The 25,972-nt window shown below is 35.6% G+C and overlaps 1 protein-coding gene across 2 annotated transcripts; it reads left to right on the top strand.

Annotated features, from left to right (window-relative positions):
• The first annotated feature begins 1,077 nt into the window (after positions 1-1,077).
• On the top strand, positions 1,078-22,410 carry LOC129299156 (uncharacterized). 2 transcript variants are annotated; one of them, XM_054937608.1, is made up of 11 exons: positions 1,079-1,283; positions 1,576-1,905; positions 3,096-3,174; positions 3,279-3,373; positions 4,325-4,429; positions 4,520-4,599; positions 14,712-14,802; positions 14,888-14,995; positions 15,266-15,352; positions 21,608-21,676; positions 22,120-22,410. In XM_054937608.1, the coding sequence occupies exons 2-11, from the start codon at positions 1,825-1,827 to the stop codon at positions 22,249-22,251; spliced, it is 927 nt and encodes a 308-aa protein (XP_054793583.1). In that variant the 5' UTR covers positions 1,079-1,283; positions 1,576-1,824; the 3' UTR covers positions 22,252-22,410. The 2 variants fall into 2 exon arrangements, with proteins under 2 accessions (XP_054793585.1, XP_054793583.1); XM_054937610.1 differs by lacking the exon at positions 21,608-21,676 and having other exon boundaries at positions 1,078-1,283.
• The last annotated feature ends 3,562 nt before the right edge of the window (positions 22,411-25,972 follow it).

Genomic DNA, 25,972 nt, shown 5'->3' with positions numbered 1-25,972 from the left:
ACACTTAAATCATATAGCCTGCTTAAAGTAGCCACTTTATCTTATAATCTCTTTAAGAGAGAATTCATTAGGAAAACACTTTATCTTTATATTTGAGAGAATCAAGGGAAGTGTTCCTTTGGCATCATGCAGAGAGAGATTTCATTGTTGAGATTTATAAAGTGCTCACCATTTTTGAGTAAGGTATTGTAATGGTTTACAAGTGTCTGAACTAAACTTATAGATATACTGAGGTGGCAAGTACCCACTTAGGCCTGTGAGTTTAGAAGATAAATCTTAGAAGGGTTTTAAGGACTGGATATACACTAAGTGGTTGTATTGAATTAAGATAAATCAATTTGTACAATATCTCTTTCCTTATTCTCTTTTCATCTAGCTCATTTCTTACTCTCTCTTGGTACTTGGTCTTGGAAATTGATTTTCATTTTATTCTCAAATTGTGATTTGATAAATTGATTCTTACGTTTGTGCTTAATTGATTTCAAGTGTTCTATTCTTATATTCAAAATTCTTCGAGAACTTGATTTAAATTTTTTGTTAAGTGCTTTTCAAGCTCTTTGCAGCAGAAGTATTTGAGATCACAAACTTATTTTATTAAATTTTTTGTTGCACATTTAATTAAACTAAAGTTTGTAAAAGTTTTGTTCAGTCAGTAATTTGCTATACACTCAATTTATTTTACTTTTGGGTGTAGTTTATCTAATCTTTTATTTAGTTCAAAAGCTCTTGAATGTCTGAATTTTTTACTCCAATCCTAATCTTGGTTTTGGTGCAGAAACTCTTCTAAAAATTTCGTTATCTGAATGTGAGATTGCGCTGTCAAATGAGCTTCTCCTATTATAACTAACGTTTGGTACATGCTAGTTTAGGTTTGATGGAAAGCACACTATTGTTATACGCTTGCTCATGTATGCTTGCCTGAAAGTTGGAAGCGCCTTCAGACGTGGTTCTCAGCCCTAGAAACGGCCGTTTTCAAAAGGCTTGTGTTGTCAAGCACATAATCAAACGAACCTCATGACGTATGAGCCACTTGTTTATAAAGAAATAAAATATAAACATGAATAAATGAGATTTGTGTTACCCCTTCCACCGGACCACCGTCCACCCTCCACCCATCGCTGTTCTTTTCTCTACCCAAACGCAACACTTCACAAAAGGTCCTTTCGCTTTCTCACTCTGTATTTTCTTCTTCACCGCTGGCCAACTATGGTACGGAATCTTTAATCCATCGTCTCACCCACCTTCCTTCCTGTTGCTCCACCACCTGCCCTCATTCCTGGATGGTAATTTTCTTAAATCTTCAATCTCATGTGTTGGAAATGGTACTACGCCATTTATTTTGATCTACTTCTCGAATCTTCTTGTTCTTCTGTGGGCATATCTTCTGCATGTTGCCTTTGTTTTTTTTCTTTTTGTAATCTGATTTGTGGAGATTTTGACGCTTAATGGATGTAGTGGGAAAGATTGAATGAGGATTAAGGAGTTCTGACTTCCTTGTCAAATTTTACAGGAACATCAGATGCAGTATCCCATTAACCGCTCTAATATGCACCTTATTGTGTTTGCTAACTGCAGGTCTAGATTAGTAAAGTAAAAAAAGCAAATCTGTGAACTGTAATTGGTGCATGTGCGCGAGTAAGCAAACACGAATAGACCTGGGATTGACCCAAAAAGCTGCAGCATCCATGACAATTGCAGAGAAAATATAGAGGAAGAAGTAGGGAGAGCGATAGAAGATGCAAAAGAATTGCAGGACTTGGTCACAACTCACATCTCAAAGACATCCATGAAGAGCAATCTCTCCGCCAGCGTGCTCTATCTCTTATGGACTCTATTAAACGTTTGCGCTCCTTGCTTGATTCTCTCCTCTCTCAGAAGCTCTTGGACCCGAAGGTGGCAGACAAGGTAAAATTGTACTTCATTAATAATAGGAAAAAAGAAAACAATTCAATTTTATATATCAATTCTACTTCATCAGATACTCTGAAATGGGTAGTTCTTTTGGATATTTTATATATATAATTTTATTATATGCTTGGCTAAAGTACTTCATTCTCCTTGCAAATTTCTTGATTTTATATTGACCTCCCTTACTTTATTTGGATATGCTATGTATGACTCCAATTTTTTGAAAAAAATTGTGATACAATTGTTAAACACAAGTTAGATAATGGTTAACTCCCTGCTAAAACTATGAGAATGCTCCTAAATGAAGTGTTAATAAGGATGGAAGGTTTACGACCTCCACAGGACTTCTCCATGGGTCTTGCCTACAATGCCACTCTCATTGTCTTCCAAAAAAAGGCTCTAAAGCTTGGTTTCAACCATTTACCAGCAGCCATACCTAACCCTTTCAAAGGCACACATCCCTTGCCTTTAGATCCCCTGTTTTATACCTTCAAGCCTGCTCTGCTCTCCAGCTCCATGAGAAGGAGGTGCAACCTATTTTGGGTTTGAAAATTGAGGCAGGACAGCTTATAATCTCTATAATGGAAGACTAAATCATGATCTGTATTATGGTAGATGCTGGTTTATCCAATACTTATGTCAAAAGTAGGGTGGATCAAGCTATTTCACTGAAAGTTTGTAGCTTTGCTCTTAACATGTTGGTAGCAACCTGTCCAAGGATTAAACTATAACTCAGGTTTCTGGAGGTGGTGATAGGTCTTCATCATTTACCTTCTGGTCAATTGAGGATCTCAATCATAAGCCCTTTAGAATCGTTGAACAGAAGAGGAGCAGGGACAAGGGGAGGTGATTTAAGAGGGTGCAAGCTAGCATAAATATAGGGGAAGTCTTATAGTAAAATGAGTAAGGCCAGCTTGATCAATAAAATTAAAATTTCATATGTGATCAAAATAAAATAAAATAGAATCTCATAAAATATTTTAAATAGTATAACTTGATTGGTGTGTTTTTGTAGGTTGTAGAAGTCAAGGATAGGTTTTTGTGATATAATTGAAAATTAGAGGGTTTGAAGAATTTAACTATGTATAATCTCTTAGCAGCTTGGTCCCAATTTCTTAATGCTCCTTATATGCTTTCTGATCTTTTATTTATTGTTATTATCTTTATTATTTTTTCCATTTTTACAGTTAGATGAAGATTTACAGAGGGCGAGATGCATTGTAGCAGATGGTGATGTTGCTTCGCTGCTTCCAGGCAATGCGCAAGGTTTTTTCCTCTTATCCTTCTCATGAACTTATGAGCGTTTTGCATCTTACAATTAAATTTTCATATCATAACATCATCCCTTGTGCTGATATCCAATCCTTCAGGGCGATTTTTGAGGATGTTTCTGGGTCCTATTAATGTGCGTGCCTCTCGGAAGGATGTCCAGTTGAAGGTTAAAGAGGAGTACAACAGTTACAAAGTATAAATCCTCTGCTACATCTACCTTTCTGTAGACCTTTTCTTCTATCTACCTCATGTATAGAATGTCTGGCTAATCATAAATATTGCATCTCGGAATTGGAAATGCCTCCTTCTATATACTGATTCATCTAGGATAAGTTTTTTGTTTGTGTTGGATTTGCCCCAAGCTTTTAAATAATACCTCATAAACACGATTAAGGTTGTGCAAGTACTTTTGGACAATGGATATTATAACGATCATTGCAAATTTTAATAGCTACTCTATATGCACAGTAGCAGCCATTTGGCTGACTCAAGGGAGTGTTATGGTGCTCTTAAAAAATTATGGATTCATGCTCATTTTTTTTATTGGAATTGGTGTCACTGCATTGGTATTTTATGAGATTTCCCTGTACCTACGAGGAACAGTTGGCCTGTTCCTTTTTTCTCATACATCTAAGTTAATGGTTTTCAAGTTCCTGTATTGAGTATTGATTTTGATTAATTTACCAAAAAGTTGCCATTGCCCATTGCTTCCCTCATTCACATGATAGTAAGATGTTCGTTTAAAAGTATGCTTATGTTTGGGACCACTATTCTTTCTGATTCAGGGTGGCTTGGTGTAATTAATTCATTCATACCACAAAATATCTCTAAAGGTAGCCCTAGAAGCAGCTTGACGGTTGAAGATTCTTCTCGTGTTTATATGTCAATTTTGACTCTTAATCTTCTCAAGCTTAATATGCGTTTCTTGATTATTTCCCCTATTTAATTTCATGAGAACTTTCGATATCATTGTAATTGTTTCCATGCTAATCTTTTTGAGTTCATTCTGATTAAATATGTGAATTGATGCATGTTAAAATTTCTTTCAGATAAAGAGATAAACATGTTATACTTGCATCTTGATAATGCATTCCCTGTGGTTATAAAGATTGTGAAACTTACAAGAATATTATACGTCATTCAGGATAGAACTGCCCTACTGTTCCTTTTTTTCCCATCAGTACTGCTGATCCTAAGATCATGGGTTTGGGCTGGATGCATGCCTGCTTTCCCAGTTCAGCTTTACCAGGTATTTTCTTTTAAATCCCTTCAGTTGATTATATATTGTTTTGATTTCTGCACTTGTTTATACATTATTCCTATGGATATCTTTTCTTAGGCTTGGCTGCTCTTTCTTTACACTGGTTTAGCATTGCGAGAGAACATATTGAGAGTCAATGGAAGCGATATTCGTCCATGGTAAGGGCATAAAGCTTCTCTGTCTACTGAGACTTTGCAACAGTAATTTTTTGCATATAATCTAACATTTTTTATTACTGCAAGTCATTTCTGTATTTCCTCCTTATAGTTCATACTTGATATTCATGAAGCTTATCTGACATTGAGAGTTTTCTGTGCAACTTCATGTGTTTTATTTTTATGTAGCAGTTGATGCATATAGGAGCAGAGGGGTGGATATAATCCCACAAAATCCTCTCAATAATTGACAAATAAAGTAAATAAAAGTGGATATTCTGTAAACTTTTAAATAATTGCAGAATATAAAGATGATAAATGTGAAGGTGCTAAATAAATAAATAAACTAGGGGTCATTAAGTAATTTGGCCTAATAGACATAATTCCACTTTTGACACTCCCCCTCAAGCTCATGAATAGATGTTGATTATTTCCAGCTTGCTTATGAATCCATCAAACTTAGCTTTGACAAGAGGTTTAATCATCAAAGCAGCAGCTTTCTTGCCGCATGGAATGTGGGAAAATATAACCTTGACTTCAATCTTCTCTTTGACAAAATGTCTATCAATTTCAACATGCTTGGTGTGATCATGTTGAACAAGGTTGTTGGTAATCTTGAGTGCAGCCGTGCTATCACTCTACATCTTGACTGGAGCACCCAATTCTAACCCCAAGTTCTTTCAATAAGCGCACAATCCACATTCCTTTGTAAATTCCAATTGCTAATGCTCTGTGTTCAGTTCTACTGAGCTCCTGGATAATACTGGCTGCTTCCTCCATGTTACAAGAGTACCCCAGACAAAAGTACAGTATCTTGTGGTAGAGCGTCTATTATCAATTGCCCCTGCCTAATCAGCATCTGTATATATCTCTACACACTTTTGATTCCCTTTTCTTGGTATCTTACTGTTTGCATCTGTGCATATTTCTACCTTCTTCTGATTTCCCTTTGAAAAAAAAAAAAAGCCCTTGCCTGGTTTTGTCTTGAGACATCTAAGGATTTGATATATAGCTTCCATGTGCTCCGTTTGAGGGTTGCTTCCAAATTGGCGTACAGCTCCCATTGCATAAGATATATCAAATTTAGTGTGGGATAAATAAATCAACTTTCCCACCAACTTTTGTTACCTTTCCTTGTTGACTGAATTTCCGTCTGGGTTTTCCTCCAACTTGTAGTTAAGTTCCATCAGGGTATTTGCAGATCTAGCCCCTAGCATCCCAGTCTCATTGAGTAGGTCCAATATATACTCTTTGTGATACACTGAGTCCCTTAGATGTTTGACACTTCATTAGAGAAAAAATTGAAGGGATAATTGATTTATCCTACATCAGAGCCAAATATCAAGTTTTAGATTTTTTTACAAAACTACTGCCAAGAAATTCATTTGAAGGATTGAGAAACGAGGTGGGAATGATTGACATCTATTCTCCAACTTGAAGGGGAGTGTTGTTAGACCAAAAGCCCAAGCTCACTGCATAATGTTTCACTTGTTGTTATATGCTATTATCTTATTTTATGTTCAGTTTTTACTCTTTCATTTTAATTAGAGTTAATACTTGATTCTTTTAAAAAATACTTAATTTACCCTAATTGCTTATCATATACGCTGGCTAAGTAATATACACGTACTGTGCCTCTGCCCTGAAGAATACTATTGGGAAATACTCTTTGATCGTACTCATGGTATCAAAGCAACAGAGCAGTTGCTTAATCCAGACAATACTCCCCCTCTAGTTGGTTCTGCTGGGTGGTTCAATGGTGGTGCAAGCAAGGGCATTTGGACAGAACAATCTTATAGTTTTTTTATATATTTGTGTGAATGATCTTTAAGAAGCGCCTTATTGCTAGAGGTTTTGGTCAATCCATCTCTAAAAGTAAAACTCTTCAAATTTCTCTTCATGATCGTTCATTGAGTTTTCTTGCCTGTGGTTCTTAATCTCAGCCATAGCATCAATTTTTGCTTCATTTTGAAGTTTAGCAGTCATACTTTTCAGATATTTCTTCCAGTCTCATTAGCTTCTTTCATGTAAAGAAACTCAGATGATATGGACGTATCTTCCTCTCTGCATGTCCATTGACATGCTTGATTATTAGTCTATTAGCTATATGACTTCCTTTTTGCTGGACATTCTGCCACATCCATGGCCATTGTTGATATGAGCTATTGATTATCTCAGACTCAGTCCCGTCATATTGATATTTTTTTGCTTGAGATGTTGGTCAAATCTTATCATTTGATCATATGCTTGTTTTCAGCACCATTTCATACCCTGTGACTGTATTCTGGAAGGACACCTTGACACTTGAATGGTGCGTGTTGCACCAGGAAAGATAGAAAAGACAGACTAACAATGATAATTCAATTTATCAACTTCATTGAATATGATTCTACTTCTGTTTATAAACCATAGGAGTAGTGTGAACCACATTAGGTAGTTATTTTTTAACTACCTGAATTACAGCTAACTAATCTTCCTGTTTCTATCTAAGTGGTTAATACCCATGCAGAACCCTTATAGAATGTACATGTTAAAATCTTTTGGTCCACTGGTCATAGCTTTGTGAATTTTCTTTCTGCCTTTCAGTCACCAAATTTGGGTGTCTACCATGAAAACACTTTTCACACTTTTCATGGTAGAAGTAGGCAGTCTATGTAAAGCAATCTCATCAATCATTCTGGAAAATCGGCGCAGAGTACTGAGGCAGGGGAGGCTGTAATTAGTTTAGGATAAAACTTAGGTACTTAGGTTTATATACTTAATGTACTTATTTTTTGGCTAAATATACTTAATTGCACTTTTTTCATATCAAATTAGCATAAATGACTTCAAATTTACAACAACAACAACAACAACAACAAGCCTTTATCCCACTAGGTGGGGTCGGCTACATGGATTGCAAGACGCCATTGTGCTTTATCATTTATTAAGCTTTTAGAAATATTATTAATTAAGAGATCACATTCAACAACTTCCAAGAGTGTTCTCTTAGGCCTTCCTCTACCTCTCTTAATCGAACTCAAAGTTATATGTTCCACTCTTCTCACTGGTGCCTCCCTTGGTCTTCTTTGTACATGCTCAAACTATCTCAACCGATTTTCTACCATTTTTTCCTCAATAGGTGCCACCCTCACTTTTTCACGTATGTGCTCATTTCGAATTTTATCTTTACGTGTATGTCCGCACATCCATCGTAACATTCTCATCTCTGCTACTCCAACTTTATGCTCTTGCTGTCCCGTTAGAGCCCAGCATTCACTACTATATAACATTGCCGGTCTGATAGCAGTATGATAAAACTTTCCTTTAAGTTTATTAGGCACCTTACGGTCACAAATAACTCCTTTAGCTTTTTTCCAATTAAACCACCCAGCTTGAATTCTATGTGAAATATCTCCACTGATTTCGCCATCATTTTGAATAATGGCTCCCAAATATATAAACTTTTCCACTTGAGGTATAATTTGATCTCCCAATTGCACTTCCAAATTATTTTCGAATAGTCCTTTACCAAATTTACAATATAAATATTCCGTCTTACTTCTACTCAGACGAAAACCTTTCGACTCCAATGTCCTCCTCCATAACTCAAGTTTGCAATTAACCTCTTCTCTTGTCTCTGCTATAAGAACTATATCATCCGCGAAGAGCATACATTTCGGGATTTCCTCTTGAATATGTTCCGTCAAAACATTTAAAATCAAGTTGAACAAATAAGGACTCAGAGATGATCCCTGATGTAGTCCAATCTTTGTAGGAAAATCCTTTGTTTGACCACTAGGCGTTCTTATACTAGTTTTTACCCCCTCATACATATCTTGTATGGCTTTAATATAAGCAATCCGTACTCCCTTTTTTTCCAACGCTTTCCAAAGCACTTCTCTTGGTTTACGGTCATAAGCTTTTTTCAAATCAATAAAAACCATGTGTAGATCTTTATCTTTACAACGATACTTTTCCATTAATCCCCTTAGTAGATAAATCGCCTCTGTAGTTGATCTACCTGGCATAAAACCAAATTGATTCTCAGAAATACTTGTCTCCAATCTCAACCTGTGCTCAATTACTTTCTCCCACAATTTCATTGTGTGGCTCATGAGTTTAATCCCTCTATAGTTAGTACAATTCTGAATATCTCCTTTATTTTTATAAATAGGAATTAATGTACTTCTCCTCCACTCATCAGGCATTTTCTTGGACCGTAAAATCACATTAAATAACTTAGTTAACCATCTCACCCCTTCTTCACCTAAACATTTCCACACTTCGATAGATATACAATCAGGTCCGTTAGCTCTACCATTTGCCATTTTCTTAAGAGCTTCCTTTACCTCCTTATCACGTATTTTTCGATAGAATGACAAATTTTGTTCTCCTTCACCAGTTACTAAATCCTCCAAGTTACTAGATAAATCCTCTCCATCATTGAAAAGTTTAGAAAAATAAGTCTCCCATCTATTTTTAATTTCATCATCTGTAACTAAAATTCTTCCCTCTTCATCCTTAATACACCTTACCTGTTTTAGATCTCTTGATTTTCTTTCCCTACTCTTGGCAATCTTATAAATATTTTGCTCTCCTTCCTTCGTCTCAAGGTTCTTATAAAATTTTTCAAAAGCTTTGGAACGAGCTTCACCCACAGCTCTCTTAGTTTCCTTCTTAGCCATACGGTACCTCTCCCAATTTTCTTCATTGTTACACAAATGTATGGCTTTAAAACAGTTCTTCTTATACTTGATTTTGTCCTGTACACTATTATCCCAACACCAAGACTCCTTATCTCTCGGACCAGAACCTTTCGATTCTCCCAAAACTGCTTTTGCAACCTCCCGTATCTTTTTAGCCATATCCTCCCATATGATGTTAGCAGTTCCCTGAGAATCCCAAATTCCTTTATCCAAAAGATTTCGCTTGAAAATATCTTGCTTCTCACCTTTTAATTGCCACCACCTAATCCTTGGTGTTACTACTTGTCGACGTTTTTGGATTTTACTCATAATACACACATCAAGGACTAGGACGCTATGTTGTGTCGTTACAGCATCTTCAAGGATCACCTTACAATTTTTACAAAGTTTTCTATCTGTGTTCCTAACCAAAAGAAAATCAATCTGCGACCTTGAGGCTCCACTTTTGTAAGTGATGAGATGCTCATCTCTCTTCTTGAAACAAGTGTTGGCAATCTTAAAATCATACGCCAATGAGAAATCAAGAAGAGTTTGCCCTTCATTGTTTAGCTCTCCAAAACCAAAACCACCATGCACCCTCGCATACTGACCAGCTTCCCTCCCGACATGCCCATTAAAGTCTCCTCCAATAAAAATCTTTTCACTCTGTGGTGTGTGTCGAATCAACCCCTCCAGATCCTCCCAAAATAATTCCTTAAGACTGGCTTCTGTCCCGACTTGCGGCGCATAAGCGCTAACAATATTAACAGTCTCACGTCCAATTATCATTTTTAAAGAAATAATTCTGTCTCCAATTCTGCTAACTTCTACAACGTTCTTCTTCCACTCCTTATCTATAATGATGCCTACTCCATTGCGTGCACTTACTTTTCCTGTATACCAAAGTTTGAAACCTTGAATATCCTTAGCTCCTTCTCCACGCCATTTTGTTTCTTGCAAGCAAAGGATATTGATTTTCCTTTGACTCATAACCCCTACAACCTCTACAGATTTACAATTTAATGTCCCAATATTCCAAGTACCAAATCTAATTTTGCTGTTATGGACTAACTTCTTTAGCCGCGTGCGTCCAGAATGACGCGGTAGCCCTTGCTCATTTAACACTACATCCGGGCGCCGATGCAGCGGCTCTAACTCACTTATCACTGTACTCGAGCCATGCAGCGCGTTACTTACGGGCAACGACCTAGCATTAACATTATAACGTCTATTGTCCATGTTCATGATAGATTCAACAAATTTTTACATTGGCTGTTGATGGCCTAACACAACCCTCCTCCTTTACCCGGGCTTGGGACCGGCTATAAATATAGGCGGAGTTAAATGACTTCAAATTTACAAACTAGTTAAATGTATTTGTTGCGAAGAAATGCTCTCTCTCATCTATATTCTCTTTATATTATTGAGACTGAATATACACATGTACAAGAGAAAGAGTAATAAATGCTAATCCTAAATCTTAAACCCTAACACCTCACCTAATCAGCACCCAACACCTCGCTTAACATACCACATAAAACCTCACCTAATATATCACATAACACCTCACCTAACCACCACCTAACATCTAACCTAACATATCACCTAACACCTATACAAATTACATAATATTTTACATATTAATATCTTAATACTCTCCCTCAAGTGGGAGCATAGATATTGCTCATGCCCAACTTTTTACAAAGATATTTGACTCGGGCTCCATTAAGAGCTTTTGTAAACAAATCACCAAGTTGTTCTCTAGTGTGCATATGTTTTAGTGGAGATGAAGTTTTCTAGAATCTTATCTCAAACAAAGTGACAATTGATCTCGATGTGCTTTGTGTGTTCATGAAAAACTGGATTAGATGCTATATGCACTGTAGCTTTATTGTCACACCATTACTTTACTGGCAATGTGGTTTTGAGACCAACTTCCTTCAATAAATAATATATCCACACTACATCAGACACAGATTGCGCCATGGCTGTATACTCTGATTCTGCACTAGATCAAGATACCACATCTTGCTCCTCCAAGGCACCAAATTTCCACCCACAAATACACAATATCCAGTTAGATCATCTTGTAGCTTTAGACTCCCTAAGATCTACATCGCAGAAACACTCAATATCTGTATGCCTATGATTACTATATAGTATTCCTCATCTAGGAGCTCCCTTCAAGTAATGTAGAACATGCTCTAAAGCATCCCACTTATTAACTGTAGGTGAGGGCATAAACTGACTAAGAATACTTACTGGATAAGCAATATCAGGATGAGTCACTGTGAGATAATTCAATTTCCTAATCAATCTTTTGTACCTCTCAATTTTGTCAAAAAATGCACCCATGTTATCATCAAGATTAGGATTAGGGATCATAGGATAGTTGTATGGTGTAGCTATCAATTTACCTATTTCCTTTAACAAATCAAGAACATACTTTCTTTGAGATAGGAGAATGCCCTTCTTGCTTGATAAAACTTCAATTCCGAGAAAATGTTTCAATGGTCACAAATCTTTTGTTCAGAAATGAGTGTGAAGGTAAGATTTGAGAGATGAAATGCTAGAAGCATCACTTCCGGTGATTACAATGTTATCAACATAAACAACTAGAAGAATCAAGCTAGTATTTGTTTTTTGATAGAACACAGAATGGTCACATTTACTTTTACTTCATTTGAACTTCTACACAACATCACTAAACCTGCCAAACCAAGCTCGAGGACTCTGCTTCAGGCCATATAAAGATTTTCGTAGGCGATAGACTTTATGTGAAATATTATGTAATTAATATAAGTGTTAGGTGGTATGTTGGGTTAGGTGTTAGGTGGTATGTTCAATGAGGTGTTAGGTGGTGGTGTTTTTAGCATTTATTACTCTTTTTCTTGTGTGTGTATATGTATATTTAGTCTCAGTAAGATAAAGAGAATAAAACCACCTAACACCTCAACTAACCACCACCTAACACCTATACTAATGTAAAATATTATGTAATTTGGCATTTTACATAATATTTTACATTAGTATAGGTGTTAGGTGGTGGTTAGGTGAGGTACTAGGTGATATGTTAGGTGAAGTGCTAGGTTGTGGTTAGCTGTTACTCTTTCTCTTGTCTATAGATATTCAATCTCAATAAGATAAAGAGAATAAAAACACCTCACCTAACCACCACTAAGCACCTTACCTAACATACCACCTAGCACCTCGCCTAACAACCACCAACACCTAACATATCACCAGAGCATGAGGCACTCGATCATCAAGGAAGTAATGACCACAAGATTCACAGCCTCTATCAATAATCTTTGTCATAAGATCTTGGATCAAACAATAACCAGGAAATAATAAGACACAACAATTCAAGTCACTAGTAAGTTTACTGGGAGAGATAAGATTAAAAATAAAATTAGGTACATCTAGTATAGATGATAAATGAATTGAAGGAGTAGGTGTGATAGTGCCAAAGGCAAGAACTCGAGAAGAGGAGCCATTAACAATGAGAATACTAGAGGGTTTGGTATACAGCTGATAAGAGAAGAAGAGATGATGGTTACTTGTCATATAGTCAGGAGCCCCAAAATCGATGATCCACTTGGAGGAAGAAGAAACGAGACTAGTTTTATGATTACCTGACTTAGTAAGTGTAGCAATCAGTGGATCAGTGGACTTTAATGAGTCTTGGTATTGAGTGAATTGGGCATATTCAGTAGCATAAATCATAACCTCGTCACTAGGCTTGTGATTGGAAGGTGATGCAACATGAGCACACACTAGTTGTTGCTGTTTGTTTTGAAGCTTTCAACAGGTACACTTGGTATAGCTTGGTTCATGACAATAATAACACAACTATACCAAAATCATGATTTTGATCACCAACTCCCCTTGGTTTTGAGCTTGCTCGAGTAGGTGGACCACGACTAACCAAAGCACTATTGTGATCAATGGATGGCTTCAAAGTGAGATTCTCAATCCTCATTACTCTAGAAAAGGTTTCCTGAAGATCAAAGATCTTAGTTTTGGACAAGATTTGAGACCAAACGGTCTCATGTTCAGTTGGAAACTCAGTAAGAAAACTCATAATGGCCATTTGTTCATGTTAAACCTTTTGCGTTTGTTAGTTAGTGGTAAGAGGCAGCAACATATTTATCTCTTCATATCTCCTCTTGAAATCCATAAAGTAGGCCTTAAGAAACTGATTCTGCTTCTCTTCACGGTAGAAGGCTTTGCAAACTTCATAAATACAAGAGATATTTCCCTTCCATGAATATTGAAATTCCAGATTCTCTATTAATTAATTAACAAACTCAAAATGATTAACAAAACTAATAATCTCACTCAATAAAATTATGAATTTGCAAGAATAATTGTGCATCATCTCTCAACCAAACTTGATGAGTGTCATCAGTGGGAAGATCCTTTGTCAAGTAATCTTCCTCTTCACTATTCCTTACGTAGATTCGAACAATTTTACTCCAATCCAAGTAATTGGTTCAATTAAGTTTATGCTAAGGGATATTATTAGTGACAACAATAGCCTTGCTTTCAGCCATTAGAGCCTAAATTAACTGAAATCAATCCAAGATCAGATGGAAAAACAAGCAGAGAGCAAGCAATGGTCACACCACGGACGAAAACTGCAGAGACTCAAACCAAACTTGGCTGTACAAAAGCCTCACACAAACAAAGATCACAAGAGGGACCAAGAAACAATCAAATAGAAGCCTTACAAGAGCAAAACAAGGAAGAACATGAAGACCTAGACTTGGAAACCACCAGGAGATGACTGGAAAGGATAAGTCAATCACAACAAAGAAGACCACTGCCGGAAGCTCGTCCACACATGCCCTCACGTGCCAGTGCGTGATTTTCCAGCGATTTTACAGGTGGTGTGTGAGCTTCACTTGTCAATCAAAAGCAACTCAAACCAATGGGGAAATGCCAATCAGAGGGTGGGGAACCTTTCTATCTAGGTGGTGTCGCTCAAATCAACCCTAAATGGATGCCCTAGAACTCACTCTCACACACACGCTTCACTATTAGTTCCAACGGATAAGAGAAGAATAACATAGGAAGAAGCTCTGATACCATGTTGCGAAGAAATACTCTCTAATTTATATTCTCTTTATCTTACTAAGATTCAATTTACACACACACACACAGAAGAGAAAGAGCAGTAAATGTTAAAAACACCTAATACCTCACCTAACTTAGCATACCACCTAACACCTGTACTAATTACATCATATTTTACATATTAATATTTTAACAGTATTGATAAAAATAGTTAGTTACAGGAATAGCGATGGGCCAAAAAGAAAATCTGCTTATCATAATATAATTGAAAAAAAGTACATTAATTATATTAGTTTAAATTTCTTAATTTTTCTCCTTTAATGTATAGGTGTTTTTTTCTTGGTGACTTAACTTTTTGTTCCATTGTAGGTGGATATACCATCATTACTGTGCTATGGTAATGGCCCTGGTGAGTCTCACTTGGGAGATTAAAGGACAACCTAATTGTGCACAAAAGCAGGTTAGCTTTCCTCTTACGCATATAGTTTTGTTTTTCATCCATGTAAGATTTGAAGAATCATCAAAGTTTTTGCCAATGCATGCAGAGAGGTGTACAACTTTTTCTACAGTGGGCTATGATGCAAGGAGTGGCAATGCTCTTGCAAAATAGATATCAACGGCAGAGACTTTATACTCGTATTGCACTAGGAAAGGTGCTACTTTTTAAAGGAACATTGTAGTGTTTGGCTGCCTTTTTCTTGATTTGCTATTTGAATAATATTTTACTTGCAATTAATCTTTCCATCTGCCAGCTCTCTCACTTTCATCTCTCCTAGTTACCTACTGTTATATTATTGTGCCTGGTACTGGCTTGATTATTTTTTCCTTTTTCCAAGTGCTATTAATTTTATGGTGAAACAAGTTCTATCATATGGATAGAAAATGAAATTATGATCTCATCCTTGTTTTCCTATGAATTTTAGGCTAAGAGAATGGATATTGTCTGGGGAGAAACAGCTGGAGTCGATGGCCAACTGTGGTTGTTATGCCCCATACTTTTCATTTTGCAGGTAATTAAATTACATGGCCTTTGGTTGCCTATGTTACTTATGTTTACAGTGTGCAATGTTAAGTGTAATTATTCCTAAATCTATCATCTCAGTGCTAATAGGAATTTTACTCGTGGTCCTACCAAGATGCATCAGACAATTATCTGTCTATGGCTCTATGCATTAAATAAGAAGGTTTCAGAGGCTACTCAATCAATTAAGTGCCTCCTCATTTTCTCTCCTCTATCTCGTCTTTCTCTTCAAGGTAGTAGAACCTTTATCCCTGATCCAGAAACCCTGGCCACCAGGCAGGGAGTATTTTTAGAGGAGGTGCAATTAAGGCCTATCAGACCACTCATTTTGGTGACTTGTGATTTGAAGCTTAGAAGGGAAGCATACTCTTTGTACAACCAAGTGAAGAGCTGGAATTGTATATTGTATTTAGTGGAAGGCCAGATCTTTGGATTTTGAAAATTCTGTCAAGGTTTCATTTTAGTGTTATCACTTTCTAACCAGAAATTCAAATTTTAAACTTAGAAATGCCACCCAAACATGTGGACCCAAAATATTTTGAGCTTGGTCATGGACTTTTGTTTTTTTGGTTCTATTTGTTAACTGTGTTTATTGTGATTTTTTTTTTAATGCCCTGGGGATATGATTTAATGAGTTGTGGTTCATTTTGTGTCTGAAAATATGAGTTGTTGTGTGAGTCTAGAGCCAGTCACCTTTGAACTGTTAGTAATAAGAGTTGTGCCGAAGAATAAGTTAGTCAGGTGATTGTTAGAAAGTCTAAGACTCTAAGTGGAGTGGTGACTGTGTTGCTGCCTTGTTGGTACATTTGTGTCCAAACCTGTTCCATTGCCCCCATACCTTTCCTCTGCTCCTGTATAGGGTGTTGATTCTTTCAAATTTTTTGAACGATAAACCTCTCTTAACACATGCCACGGATTACACTCCCTATTTGCAGCTTCCACAACAAGAAATTGCCTTCAAACTTCGTTGGCATTGAATGGGTGAAAATGATGACATCTTTCTTTGCAGATCCAGCTTTTGCAGCTGAACATTGAGAACTCATTACTCTTTAGGTTCAAGGCCATATCATAAAGGAAGCACAGAAGAGATTAGGCAGAGATAGCTTATTCTCATTGGTTAGTAATATGTAAAAAATGTGCTACATATAGCCGGTGAGATATAAAGAAACCAGCCTAGCTACTATAGCAAACTAACTTACTGCAGGAAGCACACAAGAGATCAGGCATAGAGAGATTATTCTCTTTGATCAGGAATATTTACAAAATGTGCTATATATACCCGGTGAGATATAAAGGAACCAGCCTAAATACTAGAGAAAACGAACTTCCTCACTGCTCTTGGACATACTCAAGGAGGTGAAAAATCAAATCTTCTGCAGCAAAGCAAGTAGCTGGAACAGCCAAACAATGATGAAGTGTCCTCTAAAACAGAGACAGCACTGCAGGAGCCTAGATAGGTCAAGAGGAGCCCTAGGCTATACTCTAGTGTTGTCAAGATGTTATGAATTAGCTCTTGCCAGAGAAGAGGTGTCAAGCATCAACATGGAAGGATATAGACAGACTTGATGGTGCATGGGAGAGAGTGTGGTGGTTGAAGGTGATTCAGTTAATTTGGAAAGGCCAGTTAGAGAGATTTGTGGTGGTTGCTAAAGTTCTTTTCATCAAATGCCTTATAAGAAAAGGGTAGAAAGTGATGTGCAACAATCAAGCTTATGGATTGGGGGGAAAAAAAGGTAATGTAGGAACAATGAACGCTACAAAAGTTTAACAAAGGTATACAACAACAACAACAACAACAACAACAAGCCTTTATCCCACTAGGTGGGGTCGGCTACATGGATTGTAAGATGCCATTGTGTTCTATCATTTATCAAGCTTTTAGGAATATTATTAATTAAGAGATCGCGTTCAACAACTTCCAAAAGTGTTCTCTTAGGCCTTCCTCTACCCCTCTTAATCGGACTCAAAGTTATATGTTCCACTCTTCTCACTGGTGCCTCCCTTGGTCTTCTTTGTACATGCCCAAACCATCTCAACCAATTTTCTATCATTTTTTTCTTCAATAGGTGCTACCCTCACTTTTTCACGTGCGTGCTCATTTCGAATTTTATCTTTACGTGTATGTCCGCACATCCATCATAACATTCTCATCTCTGCTACTCCAACTTTATGCTCTTATTGTCCTGTTAGAGCCCAACATTCACTACTATATAATATTGCCGGTCTGATAGCAGTGCGATAAAACTTTCCTTTAAGTTTATTAGGCACCTTACGGTCGTAAATAACTCTTTTAGCTTTTCTCCAATTAAACCACCCATCTTGAATCCTATGTAAAATATCTTCACTGATTTCGCCATCATTTTAAATAATGGTTCCCAAATATCTAAACTTTTCCACTTGAGGTATAATTTGATCTCCCAATTTTACTTTCAAATTATTGTCGGATAGTCTCTTGCCAAATTTACGATATAAATATTCCGTCTTACTCCTACTCAGACAGAAACCTTTCGACTCTAATGTCCTCCTCCATAACTCAAGTTTGCAATTAACCTCTTCTCTTGTCTCTGCTATAAGAACTATATCATCCACGAAGAGCATACATTTGAGAATTTTCCCTTGAATAAGTTCCGTCAAAACATTTTTGACAAGGGCCTAAAAGTTTAACAAAGGTAACGGGCCTGAAAATTTTTGACAAGGGCCTAGAGGCTCTAATACCATGACAAGTGGTCTTGAATTTTTGTATATTGTCATGAGGCAAGTTCATCATACTATTTATAGATGGCATGGGAGGCTACTTTGGGAAATAAAATTACAAATAAGGGCAAAAGGAACTAATGACATGGCTGTACGTTAATAATATCATACTATTTCTTAACATATCAGCAAATGGCTTTTTATGGGGGTTTCTGATAGTGTTTCGAGACAATGGGTGATCTAGGAAGAAAGATATTGTAAATAAATATTATTTTTAATTTATTTTAGATATTTTCTATTTAATAATACTGTTTAGATTTTATTTAGGTATTTAGTTATCTAGATTTTATGTAGATATAGATATTTATTTCGATATCTAGTTATTTAGATTTTATTTAGATTTTATTCAATATTTTATATAGATATAGATTCTAGGAGATTTTATTCAGTTTTATTTAATTATCTAGTCATCTAGATTTTATTCCTTATTTTAGATTGTATTTAGCATTATAAATATGATTAGCAACTCAGAAACAGGCATTTCATGAATAAAACAGGCTTTGGATACTTTTGGCCCTTTAGAGATTCTCCTAAGCTAAGCTATTGAGAGAAGTATCGAACGAGATTCTTGTTCTATATCATCTTGATAGATTTACTCCTTCGATTTTCTTCTATTAGTTCTATGTTATTTTATTAATATTATGAAGTTAGATTCTTATTTCATATGAATTTATCTTATTTCTCTCTACCTATCATTCGGCATCGGAGTCATTCGATCCAAATATGGTACCTACCTATTCCGCACCCTTTTTTCACAAACCCACATTTTCACCACCTATCTCAACCTATTATCATCCACCATTTGGAACACATTTTCCCAACCATGATGGTGGAGATCCACAACCATGGATTTTAGAGGTGGAAAATTATTTTCAATATTATCACATTTCTAAAGAGTTCAAAGTTAATATTGCATTAAGGGATTTAGAGGGAGACGCTTGTGATTTCTTTACTTCTATTAACATGGAACGTACAATCTTTTGTTGGGAAGAATTAGTGGAAGTGTTATAAGAATATTGTTGGCCTTTGGGATATTAGAACCCAAATGAGTTCTTATATAGCATCAAGCAAACTAGTTTTGTGTAGGAGTATCATTTGGAATTTGCAAGGTGCTCTGCTCGTGTGAAGAATTGGCCGAAACATTGCCTCTTGGGAGTCTTCATCAAAGGCCTCAAGGAGGAGCTCAGATCTGATGTCTGGATTCATAAACCTAGGATAGTTGACCGGGCTATTAGTTTGGCCCTTGAATATGAGTTAAAAGCCCAAAACTCTTATGGACCCAAAACTGTCCGGCAGAACCAAACTAAGCCTTTGTTTGCTTCAAGCCCTTATCAAATAGCATGTGACTTCAAATAGACATCAACTTCAAACTCCCTTCAGCCAGAAACTTCGACCTTGTCTCCTCACAAGCCAGCATCTATAATGGCTTCCATGGAAGCCAAAGAGCAACGACAAGGAGAGATGAGACTGTGTTTCAGCTGTGGTGAGGCTATTAGACCTGGGTATCGCTGCAAGGGATCTTTTTCACTATTGGAAATTACAAAGGAGGGCAAAGAAATTGTTTCTTCCCTTGAAGAGGACAAAAACATGGAGATGGAACCTAGTGGGGTTGAAATTTCCTGGGTAGCAACAACATATCTGCAATGAGGCTTCAAGGGAGCTTCTTTGAATCCCAAGTTTTGAACTTGGTGGATAGTGAGTCTAATTGCAACTTTATCCTTGAAATTCCCATGCAGCCTCTTGTTTGACCTTTTGGAATCCACATTAGAGATGCTACTATTTATCTATTGCTACTATCTCAACCTCCAGATACACAAGAAAACTATTGCCTATATCTCGCCTTGATGACAAGTCAAATTTTCAAGGAGGGAGCATTGATAGAGTTCTGAGATAATGGATAATTGAGGAAGAGAGATATTATGAATAAATATTATTTTTAATTTATTTTAGATATTTTCTATTTAATAATATTATTTAGATTTTATTTAGGTATTTAGTTATCTAGATTTTTTGTAGATATTTAGGTATTTATTTAGATATGTACTTATTTAAATTTTATTTATTTTTATTTAATTATCTAGTTATCTAGATTTTATTCATTATTTTAGATTGTATTTAGCATTATAAATATATTTAGTAACTTAGAAGCAGACATATCATGAATAAAACAAACTTTTCAGACTTTTGGCTCTTTGGAGATTCTCTTAAGTGTGGTTATTGAGAAAAGTATAGAACAAGATTTTTGTTTTACATCATCTTGATAGATTCACTTTTTCTATTTTCTTCTATCAATTTTATGTTCTCTTATTAATACTATGAAGTTAGATAGAGATTTATCTTCCTTACTTCTCTCTACCTATCTTGGAACCTATCAGTTTCCTTGTGGATTTACAAAGGGATTGGCAAATCTTTTGAGCTAATTGATTAGTTTGTTACTGGTTTAGGAATTAGCAAAATGTCTTTTGATGATGCAATGTCTCGTCTTTCACATTTTCATGTATGAAAATCTGTGTCTCTCGAAAATTCAAAAAGAAAAGAAATATCCAAAAACCTTGGGCTGGGAATCTATTCTTGGTTAAGCAAGAAGGTTGTTGTAGTGGGATTGATGCAGCTCTTCCCGCCAACAATGCTAGGGTGTGATAATTTAGGTGCTATACACATTTTCCTAAATCATGATACTTGGCGAACAATGGAGACTGAAGTAGATTGTCATTTTCCCCGATGGGGAAGATTCAGCATAAGCTGATTACAACATCATGTATTTGTTGGCAAAGAAATTTGGTTGTGCCAACCAAAGCTATTACTAGGACATGATCTCAGCAATGTTGATATTGTTAGAGATACAAGATACGGCACAATACTGATTCTGTGACAGTAATTAAATACAACTTGAAGTATTATATTGTGTCTAATACAAGTGCAGAATCTGCGGATATGATTCTTTGTTAAAGTATCAGTGTCTCATGGGGCTGAATTAACATGGATGCTCCAACTTGGAGTGTGTTATGATTGAGCGTTGGGTCTATGTTCCCCTAGTGCTATTACAGGACAGGTAGAATGTACTCCATGAACTGCCCCCTGGGGGCTACTAGGGGACAGGTAGGATGTACTACATGCACTGCTCCCGCATCTGTTATAAATACGATGGTTTAGGAGGGTAACCAATCAAAATCAAGTTTATTCCTCAAACCCCTCTCTTCTCTTTTTCTCTCATGCTGATGATTTGGTTTTCATGCTTTGCATCCCGTGTGATAATTAATACCCTTGTGTCAATTTGGTTTTCACATATGACTAGACCTGTTTTTCTCTTTGGTTTGCAAGAGAAATCTAGGCTAAACCTTGCTTCCCACCAACACCCCCCCCCCAAAAAAAAAAAAAAAAAAATTTTTGCTTTCCTTCTATGATGTTAATTTACTTCACAACTGAATTCTAGGCACCAGAGTAGCTTTCGATGTTCATAAACTTTATTTATGCTTCTATTTTTATTTAGGGATTTGAGGCATATGTTGGACTATTGTTGCTCAGAACCGCGTTTGTCCGGGTTGTTTCTGAGTGGCAGGTACTGGTCATGCCGTCTTATTTTATTTCACAACAGAATCCTTTATTTTGTACCCAAATTTATATAAAAGAACAGAAAATGAATGGTTAAAGTATATATTTGATCCTTTAACTTTATATAAGATTTAATTTGGTTCTTTGATTTTATAAAGTATCTTTTTAGTCATTTAACCGCAATACTGTTAATTTCAAATGATTATTTTTTGTGCTAATTATTATTTTAAAAAATTAAACTTAATATATCAACATTTGAGAATGTTTTTTTCCCCCAATATTTGAAAGTTCAATGTAGAAATTTTTTGTTGGTGAAACCAACAGTTTCAAGGTTATATGACTGAAAATATACTTCTTGTGTAAAGCTAAATGATCAAATGTACTTTAACCAAAATGAATTTAGTTAAATTGCATGTATTGATTATAAAATGACGGAATCTTCTTGGACAGGTAATATTTTGTGGTGTCCTGCTGGTTTTAATGGCTGTTGGGAACTTTGCAAATACAGTGCAGACGCTAATGGTGAAGTCAAGATTTAAGGCAAAGATGAGAAGAAGCAAGAGCAAGCAGGAACTAGATTAAAGCTCATTCTGGCTCCCTCAGCCTTTAGTTTCAGAAATTTTGCTACGTATATCAGTTTTGTCAGCATTTACCACAATTAAGCTAGTGATTAGTTTGGCTTGCTGTAGCATTCACACAATGAATCTGATCACAATAAGCAATGAATCTGGATTAAAATGATATTGTCCTGTAATTTGTCTTCCAGGAATCACCTTGTTCTTCTGTGGTGTCAAGATGATAATTAAAACTTGAAGCTTAAAACCTCGGAAGTAATTGAGACTATGCCTTGAGTTCAGCCTCAATTTGGTAATGTAGACTCGAGTTAGCAACTCGGGCTCTTTTGCTGGTTTGCATTTTTGTTTGTTATTTTCGCCGCCCCCGGGGGGGGGGGGGGTGGGGGGGAGTCATCTTTCTTGGTACCATTCTATGTGGTCCCTCTGTTTTTTTCTTTTTTTTCTTTTGTAAATCGGTCCACTCGGTCCTTGTAAATGGTCACGGTTGAAAAGCGAGTCCCTGAAATTCAATCTGTTCACAAATTTATCCTTATGGTACGTAGATGGCATTGTTGCTATTAAATTAAGGGTTAATGGGTATTTTTGCCTTGCAATTATTCACTTACGAGCGTTTGGCATTTTAAATTTATTCATGCGATATTTTTTTTAATATTTGTAGATGATGTACTGAGTTTTTTTTTTTTTCGTTGAAACATTAATTTACAATTAGTTGATCTAAAAAAAATTACAAAAGAAGACCTTAAAAATGATAGGAGATTGCATATAAGTACCCTATAAAAAAAATTAATTTCAATGTAATTCTTAAAATGGTATTATAAGTCTTCTTCCAAAATTTAAATTTACAAAAAAAAAAACAAAAGGCATTCATTTATAAATAACAGATACATTAGTTATGTTGTAAATTTTTTATAAAATGTGTAAATCTCAAACTTTAACTTATAAATTATGTGAAGATTTGTATTTTGGTCTTTTATATAATTAATAAATAACATTTGATGTTTATATATAATTTAACAGATTTAATTTATATTAGGTTATTTGTGTGTGATTTTTGGATTTTTTTTTTGTAATTTTGAGATTTTTTATAATTTTCAATTAACTAACAATTAAATTTATTTTTTTCAATGATAAAGTACCAGTACTTATTTTCGAATGCTAAAAGGAAAATTGTACCATATAAAAATTCAGGATACCAAATATTCATGAGCACAATTTAAGGATAAAAATATCTTTTAATCTTTAAATTAATTAATGATATGAAGAATAAACGCATGAAGAGCCACTAGGTGTTCTACTGGTAGATAAAGTTCATAGGAAGTTAAATACGAGTAGGATGGGATTATTTAAAAAAAAAAAGTCGGACATGGATTTTCTCGTGTGCAAAATACCATAGATATATACTCAGCAAGTTCATCCAATGAAGGGAATAACAAGTGTCCCTCAAAGAGTATGGAGAGCCTCAAGCCGAGGGTGGGACTGGAAATAGAACTAGGTAATATCAAGTTTTCATGTTTGATGCAAGGGAATGAAAATTCTAATCTCAATGCCAGCTCCATCTAAGTGAGATTTCTCAATACCACCATCTCATGGTATTGAAAAATTAATTCTACTATTGAAAATTTTCAAACCATACTGCCATCCCATCGCTCTCCTTTCTTGCTCTACTATCACTATCCTCTCCCTCTCGTTCCTCCATGACCTCCGTCTCCCTCTACCTTGTCTCAACTTTGTTCGTCTCTCCCATCATTGCTACTTGAACACAAGTTGCAGCGTCATGAGCACCAGAAGCAATAGCGAAGGACTTCAGCAGGAATGATGAACGAACAGCACCAACGACTTCAACCCACGACAACTAGAGACTTTTGACGTGAACAAGAATAGAAGTAGGAGACTGCGATGGTTGAGTGACAAGCAAAGTTGAGATCAATTCCATTTTCCTTTTCCACATCTGGTGACGGCAAAATCAAATCCTTGTTCTAGATCTGGTGAGATCAATTCCATTTTCTCCATCTTCATCGTTCACACATCTTCATCGATTCAAATCTTTGCCAGATATGGGTCTTCAATAGTTCATCTTCCTAATTTCATTTTCCGATGAGATCAATGATTGCAAGAATGAGTTGACGACGAGGATAATTGTCTTTTCTAATTTCCTTTCTATATTTGAAGTTCTTTGGCTACTTGTAGTTTTTAAATTTCTATAAGTCGTCTAGTGAATTCACAAAATAGGTACTATGAAACATTTATACAATTCCAAAATAGAACAAGTACCTTAAAGCTAGAAAGGTATGAATGAAATGAATTAAAAAATATGAAAATCATCACCCCTTTCAAAGACCTTGTAAATCATAACTTCCAACTTAATGAATTAAATTTCCCTCATTTCTTATAAATATAGACATATAGTTCACCAATTTCCCACTACATTTTAATCATTGTTATAAATATTACAAGGATGGTAGATGTTCATCTCCATCACTTCTTCATCTTATCTTCTCCCATGAAACTCTCACTATCATGAGAGTTGATTGCCCTCTCATGAAACTCCCATCATCATGAGAGTTGACTACCTTTTATTTGCTTTTATTATTTATGTAACCTTTGAATTTGATGTGCAAGACCATGCCTATAAATAGGCCATGTAATTTGTATTGAAGGATACAATAATCTATAAAAAATTCTCTCATTCTCTTGCCTCTACTTCTTCTGCTAATATCTCTATTTTTAAGTTGCTTAATTTTATAACACGTTATCAGCACGAGAGCTCTTATAATCTAAAGGTTTTGTAGCAAGGTAATTTTTATGTTCATATATGATTTGATCTATTTTCTAACCTTTTGATTCTTTTAATCTTGTTTAGTCTTGAATATTATCTAACTCTTATCATATTTTTATTATAATTTCTATATGACGAATCTTTCAAAACTTGAGTTTATGGCACTTGATATTATTGGGAAAAATTATATGTCTTAAGTACTAGATGCGAAAATCCATCTAGATGCCAATGGTCTTGGAGACATAATCAAGGATGATAATCAAGTATCCAATCAAATAAGGCTAAGGTCATAATCTTTCTTCGTCACCGTTTACATGAAGGGTTGAAAACTAAGTATTTGACTATAAAAAACCCCCTTGTTCTTTAGAAGAGTTTAAAAGAAAGGTATGACCATAAAAAAACTATAATTCTTCCAAAAGCTCATTATGATTAGATGCATTTATGTTTACAAGATTTTAAATCTATGAGTGAATATAACTTTGCAATTTTTAGAATCATTTTTCAACTGAAATTATGAGGAGAAAAAAGTCATTGATGATGATATGCTAGAAAAAAACATTCTCCACATTTCATGCATCCAACGTGCTCTTGCAGTAGTAATATCATGAAAAGGTTTTAAAAATATTCTAAAAATATTTCTTATCTTCTTATGGCTGAACAAAATAATGAGCTTTTGATGAAAAATCATGAATCTCGTCTAACTAGTTCTACCCCACTCCCTAAAGTGAATGCAGTGCCAAATGAATCAACTCAGGGTTATGGCCATGGTCGTGACCATAGTCGTGGACAGGTTGTGGCTGTGGTAGTACATCTTTCCATCAAAAGTGGCCAAACAATGAAGAGAAACACAAGAAAGTAACAAGTAGGGATAATATTAATATTATATTAATAATATCAATATTAATATTAATATTGAAAATTTGGGTTACCATTGTAGTGATAAAGTCATTAT

Source organism: Prosopis cineraria, unplaced genomic scaffold (assembly GCF_029017545.1).
Source record: "Prosopis cineraria cultivar Desert tree isolate PC_DT_omini unplaced genomic scaffold, ASM2901754v1 PC1058, whole genome shotgun sequence".
Taxonomy (NCBI): domain Eukaryota; kingdom Viridiplantae; phylum Streptophyta; class Magnoliopsida; order Fabales; family Fabaceae; genus Prosopis; species Prosopis cineraria.
This window is presented reverse-complemented; position numbering and strand designations above follow the sequence as displayed.

What these genes read in the sequence shown, in the direction of transcription:
- LOC129299156 (XM_054937608.1), top strand. Translation starts at nt 1,825, where the DNA reads ATGGACTCTATTAAACGTTTGCGCTCCTTGCTTGATTCTCTCCTCTCT. An exon ending in ACCCGAAGGTGGCAGACAAG is followed by an intron (nt 1,906 to 3,095) that starts GTAAAATTGTAC and finishes CCATTTTTACAG; the next exon opens with TTAGATGAAGATTTACAGAG. An exon ending in GGGTTGTTTCTGAGTGGCAG is followed by an intron (nt 21,677 to 22,119) that starts GTACTGGTCATG and finishes CTTCTTGGACAG; the next exon opens with GTAATATTTTGTGGTGTCCT.